The 6,158-nt window shown below is 39.0% G+C and overlaps 1 protein-coding gene across 2 annotated transcripts in view; it reads right to left on the reverse strand.

Moving 5' to 3' along the window:
• Positions 1–266: 266 nt before the first annotated feature.
• The window catches only part of ppox (protoporphyrinogen oxidase), a 16,232-nt gene continuing 10,340 nt past the window's right edge, over positions 267–6,158 (reverse strand). For both annotated transcript variants that reach the window (XM_015399101.1, XM_015399102.1), the window contains exons 8-13: positions 5,233–5,293; positions 4,913–5,031; positions 1,726–1,839; positions 815–964; positions 678–720; positions 267–544 (exon numbers count right to left, since the gene is read on the reverse strand). In XM_015399101.1, coding sequence (XP_015254587.1) covers positions 399–544; positions 678–720; positions 815–964; positions 1,726–1,839; positions 4,913–5,031; positions 5,233–5,293 — 633 coding nt within the window. In that variant the 3' untranslated portion in view covers positions 267–398. The remainder of the gene's footprint in view (positions 545–677; positions 721–814; positions 965–1,725; positions 1,840–4,912; positions 5,032–5,232; positions 5,294–6,158) is intronic.

Raw genomic sequence — 6,158 nt, forward strand, 5'->3', positions numbered from 1 at the left:
ATGCGGGGTTTACTCTTTATAAATGTCTATGATCTGTACCACAGGGAGGACATTGTGCTGGTCTTCACTTCCTTTATGTTAACATGTCCTTAACTTGATGGTGAAATTGGGGGGGGAAAAGTTCCTCGCTCTGTTTCACAAACCTCTCAGTGTTGTTCCTTATTTTGCATCCTAATCTTGTGAAAACCAGAGAGTTTTTACCTCGATCAGTCCCCCCCCCCCAAAAAAAATGTACTGAAATTAAAGAGATCAAACTTAATATATAAGTCAATACTTTATTATAAACACAAAACTACAATTTCCAACAGCAAAGGGAAACATATTTATTGTTGAATGTTATACTCAGAAAATAAAAATAAACCAGGTTTGCATTTCCAGATGAGAATATGATCAATTGCTCATGTTGCTTCAGCTGAACCTCCCATCAACTCTGCTACAGCGGTCCGTCCGCTGAAGACGACATCGTTCACAGAAACGCCATCGTATGCTGAGCCAACCAGAGACAGCGGCAGATTATTGGTCCTAATGAAGCCACGCATGGAATCTGGAAGAAGGCAAACAGATTTAAAGGAAAACTCCGCTCACATTCAGAATTCAAACTTCTGAAAGAATTTAAAATATCAAATTATTACATTCTTTTCAATAAAATATCAAAATAATTTGAATGAAACACTCACCTATTCTCTGAAAGTGGCCGAGGTAATACTGAGGTATGCAATCCTGTGAAGACAGACAATAAAAACCATCAAAGGATAGTAATAAATGTTGAAGAATTTAGGATTCATATTTTAGGAAAGTGTTAATCCTGATGTACCGTGTGAAGCACCACATTACTCCACCGGGGGGCGCCACTGACTCCCAGGTGGCAGCGAACCGCCTCGGTGGCGCGTGTTAGAAAGACCTCTGTTGTTACTTCCTCTGGATCCCCAAACACATTCTGGAACCAGGCGCCCCCCATCATGACCTAGGAGACATGAGAGGAAGATATTAACATGTAGCTGGAGCTGTCTGAGGGGAAACCTCTGGATGTCTGAACCATCAGCTGTTTAAAGGTTAAATATCTCCCTATATATACACCACCCCTTCACCTTTCTACATATTAATGGGTAACAACCTCAAGCATATATTTTAGGAGGAAAATGATTCATGCAGCTATTATTTCATCCAAATGAAAAATGGAGAACAGAGAAGCAGATCATGGCTTGTCTACAGTGAAAAGAAGGACTGGGTTATTTACTTCGGCCTTTTTGGAAACACAGGAAGGAGCAATCAGCTAAGTTAGAATGGGCTTAGTGATTCAAAATTCTTTAAGTCCTTTTGAGACAGCATGAAAAGTCAGCTACATTTCCAATATGATAAGAAAAAGGGACAAAAGAAAACAGAAAGTAAAACAGCAAGAAAAGGAATAAGAAGAGAGGGAATAAAGGTAGAACAAATACAGTGTGTCTATTCTATTTAAAATTTCTGTATCTGTATAATGGGTCTGTTAGGGCCCTCTGCCTGTCTTTACCTAGGGCCCCAAATTTCCTAACTCCACCCCTGGCTGTTGGCACCAAACAGACCTTCAGAGCAACATACAGCTCAGTTTCTTTAATTGTTTATTGATTTTCACTTTCTTATAAATGCAATCACCACCTGTTGCTCAAATGCTTAAAGAGAGCAACACATTTTCCAAGTGCAGATGACGTCTAACAAACTACAGACTGAACACGTGCGTGTTTGTACCGTCAGTCTAGTTGACTGTCCATTGGGTCTGTTGTGCTGAGGGAAAGGCACAGAATCGTAGACTATTCCAAGCAGACCCGGGTCTTCCCATGAAGGAATAAGGTGTCCGAAACCCTGAAAAACAGCATGGATACAGTCCATGTGGAAGAAAGTAATTAAAAAACATTCAAAGCTCCTGCAATACCTTTCATTTCTTAACAAATCAAAGGATTGAAAATGCGGCACAGCCAGTTCCTAAATAATGATCCGTTTGTTCTCCACCTTCAGAAAATGAGATATTAGGTTATTAAAAAACAGCAATGTTTACATTTTCCTGTAAAACCCCTCATTTAGATCAGAAACTGATAAATTCATCATAATGAACCATTTTTTAGTTTAGTTTCTCTGCATCTCTTTTTGGTTCTATTGGTTTAAGGTCAGAATTGGGCTTTATACGACACAATCTCACTGATGAGGACACAGATAATGTGTGTGTGGGGGGGGTCACCTATTTGTCCGGAACACCAATTTTGAGGCCATTCCTCTCAAGATTTGGACAATAAATCAATAATAATACATTTTCCCCTTACCATTGCCAGGATTTTAGCCTAAAAAGGCCTAAAAACTCCTCCCCAAATTCAACTTTTATAGCTCTTGAGCCATATGGAGGATAAATAATGTTCTGGGCTCCATGAAATAATACACTCTCTAGGTTTCCCTTGTACATTCTGATTTACTGTGTGTATTTGGTATCATGCTTCATAAAACAGCTCTGACTGTAAAAAAAACAATGCTCGCCTTGATTTTCTATTTAAAAAATAATTAAAGAATTTAATTCCTGCAGGCAGGAATGAACTATTTGACCCAACAGAAACGCTGTCTTATAACTCAGGCAAGCAGCCTTCCAAATCTGATTGGAAAATCTACAAAAATAATATTTCTATTCTATAGTATAGCACTAGGCCATGCCACCACGGCTGCATACTCCAACATAGAAACATCAGTGAGACGTCTTTGGAAAGAGAACACTTAGAGGAATCATACTAAACTGTCAATCTTTCAAACACACTTTTTAATTGAAAAAAATTATATAAAAGGCAAAAAATCTGAATACAAAATCTGTAGAGAGTCATCTTGAGTTATCTTTGAAATTTTAGGTTCCGCCCATATAAAGCATTTATTTATTTTTTATTTATCTATTTTATTTATTTATATGAATTAGGACAATGCACATTAATCAACATGTCAGCATTAAGCATCAATGTAAATATGCCAGAATTAGCACAACAGCTAATGTGCATCCGCTGTCCTAAGGCAGGTAAAAAAAACCTGAACATTAAACAAGATGCTACAGGAGAGAACAGAGTGGACACAAACAGATCAGATGCCAATAACATAAAATCACAATAAAATTAGGTTAACAATAAAATGAGGTTAACAGGCCCATGGAAACAGATCAGTTTACCTGTGAACGCATGTCTGGTTAGTTTTCAACCAATGTTTCAAGGAGAATATGTAGGTTCCACAGCCCCTAACATGAGCTGGCAGAGTGTTCCATAACTGTGATCCTCTGAAGGATGCAACCATTTGGCCAAATTTGGTCCTACGCCGCTGAACATTACAGTCTCCTCTGGTTAAAGCTCTAGTGTTTAATCTAGTAATGTTTTTTTTGCTTATAAAATCTGTTAGAGGAGGAGGAGCAAGTCCATTATAACTTTAAAAACAAGGCATGCATCCAGAAACATCTGATGACGGTCAAAGTCTAAAATGTTGTACTTAATTAAAATGTTACAATAATGATAATGTACAGGTTATTTATCATTGTAAACAGCTGTTCACATTGATTGATGTCGCTCCCATGGAGCTGAGTTTTTACTGGTTGGAATAGCAGGTCTGACAAGGAAGTGAAAACTTTTAAGCATTATTGAAGCCGATTGGCTTTCTGCTGTTCCATCCTGCCCCCATCGTCCTGTAACTGGTCTAACAAAGTGTCAATCAAGCCAGGACTTCCTGTTTGAACCTGAGGTCGCATTGAATGCATGTCACTACCTGATCCGTCCCAGAAGCACGATCCAAATATACATAAATGTCCATAAATAATATAATTATGGTACTAAAATTACTTACTTCTATCTTTAACATTCTAAAGAATGCCAATACACAACTTTAAAAAATGTTTTATAACTTTTTGAGACCGTTTTGATTTTCTTCGTTAAACAGCTTCTCTGAAGTCATCATCAGACATGCTCTGACAAAATCTGATTAAACCATGTTTATCTGCAGTTTACTTGTTTCTTTCTTAAGACTACGCCCTATATACCATAATCTTAACACGGAAGGAAAACCTAAAACTAGATTTATATTTAAAACCAAAGCCGAAAAGTTATTTATTTCTTCAGAAAATACATTATCAACTTTTAACACATTATATTTTATTACGCTTACTATTTTTGGGGAGGGAAAAGGTCATTTCAGTCTTTTTAGCCAAATAAAATCGAGGGTGACCCAGATGCATCTCTGGATTCCCAAGTGAGCTGATGGCGAATGACAGATCAGGTAGTGACATGCTTCTTGCAGCAGGGATTCTGAGTGAAAATAACTAAATGTGGTGGCTTTTTTTTTTTTCCTGGAGATGAGAGTTATCCTGCAATATTCGTGCCTTAGTGGATTTTATACGACATTCAGAACCATCACTTTACCAGATTATCTTTTTTCTGGCTGTTTCAAGCAAAAATAGATCAAACTCAGAGAGAAATATTGAAAATTTCCCCTTTGGAACAACTAAAAGGTAGGAACACAAACTTTATGACTTTTGTTTATCTCTCACTTTTCTCTGGTTAAAATGTGCAGAATGCTTGGTATCGTTGGAAAGAGGAGAACGAGAGCTTTCTGTAGATGTGTGGACATGCTATGTTGATATTGAAATACTTATATGTACATGCGCTGAAAGTTCAAAAGTCGCCTCTGGGTCGCTGGCGGGTTGGGGGAACTCAGGGAACTTTAAATCTCCTTTCAAAACATCCAACCCATGAACTATCTTGGTGAATTGGAAAAAAACTTTGTAAAACCACAGCCTGAGAGGGACCATATCATGATGTCATAGCTCCTGTATCTGTTGATGTGAACTAATCGGATGCTTCATGCGATTGCATCACTCATGCAGAGGCCTGTTGATCATTCATTTAGGCCAGCTGTGTGAGACCCTCACCGTTACAGGCAGGATGGAGCCGTCATACTCCAGACTGACCACAGCCACCGTCACTGCTGAGATGTCCTGCAGCTGCTGGGTAAGACTCCGGCAGGACGGGGGGAGGACGCAGGAAAGGGCTGCAAGGACAGAAAGACAGAACAGCAGCTTTAGTGTCTTTGATCATTTCCTCCTGGATCTTTGTGTTCAGTGTTTCAAAGCGCAGCAGAAGGTGTTTGATCTCTGATCATGAGGATTTATCAGGCCGGCGTTCCTGAAGATGAGCTTGTTAACAGCTCTTCAAGGAGAACTGAAATGTTGCCCAATAAAAAGCCACTTGCCTTTGGCTGGTAGAGCAGAGATGACGTGATCAGCTGAGATCTCTCCATCTTCTGTTTTGACCTACACACAAAGTTCAAAGGTCAAACTGATGTGAAAACAGCTTTTTTACAGTCAGCTGAGTGTATCTGGTCAGGCTTTTTTATGCTATATCTACTAAAGAAAGCATAAAAATAAAACCAGAACCAAGTCTTTGGTTTCCATCCCTCCAATTACATCATCAGTTAATTTATAATAAAAAATACTTTAGAGGAACTAGAACAGGCAACAGCAAATACAAACTTCCCTGACTAAAGTGATTGTGATATTTTTACCCCCCAAAAAAACGGTAATTGAAGCCTTTTGCTTGGGTAGAAAATGATCTGACTGTATGCTCTGGTTGAATTCTCTGTAAAGTGTCTGCAGATGATATATGTTGTGAATTGGTGCTATAGAGATAAACTGAACTGAACTGAACGTCAGAAAGTTACTTTTACATAAACATATTTTAGCCAACAGGAATCGTAGATTTCAAAAGACTGTCTGACATCATATTTAGGGCCATTCTCAAATCAGTTTTTTTCTCAGCTGATCTTTTTTTTTTAGTTTTTATAGCACTAGTGGGCAGGAAAGGGGGAAGATACAAGTGGCAAAGACCACAAGTCCGATTCGAACCCGGGTCAGGACTCCTCAGGACTTAGCCCTCCGTATATGGGTTGTGTACGCTAACCGCTGCGCCACCTGCTAACTCCTCAGCTGTTCTCTTGAAGTGAAAAATTGTTGGAGCTTGGTCTGTTTTCCAGTGTAGTCCAGTTTCTCTGACCGTGACTAACTGGATGTGCTCTCTTCATCCTCTGACATGGGAGCTGGCTCGGAGCTTGCCTGTTCGGTTGTGTGTTTTCTGGATGGAGCCGCCTTTTACAGTTGCCTTTTGTATCTATGCTTCTTT

This window comes from Cyprinodon variegatus, unplaced genomic scaffold (assembly GCF_000732505.1).
Source record: "Cyprinodon variegatus isolate N-32 unplaced genomic scaffold, C_variegatus-1.0 Scaffold988, whole genome shotgun sequence".
NCBI lineage: Eukaryota > Metazoa > Chordata > Actinopteri > Cyprinodontiformes > Cyprinodontidae > Cyprinodon > Cyprinodon variegatus.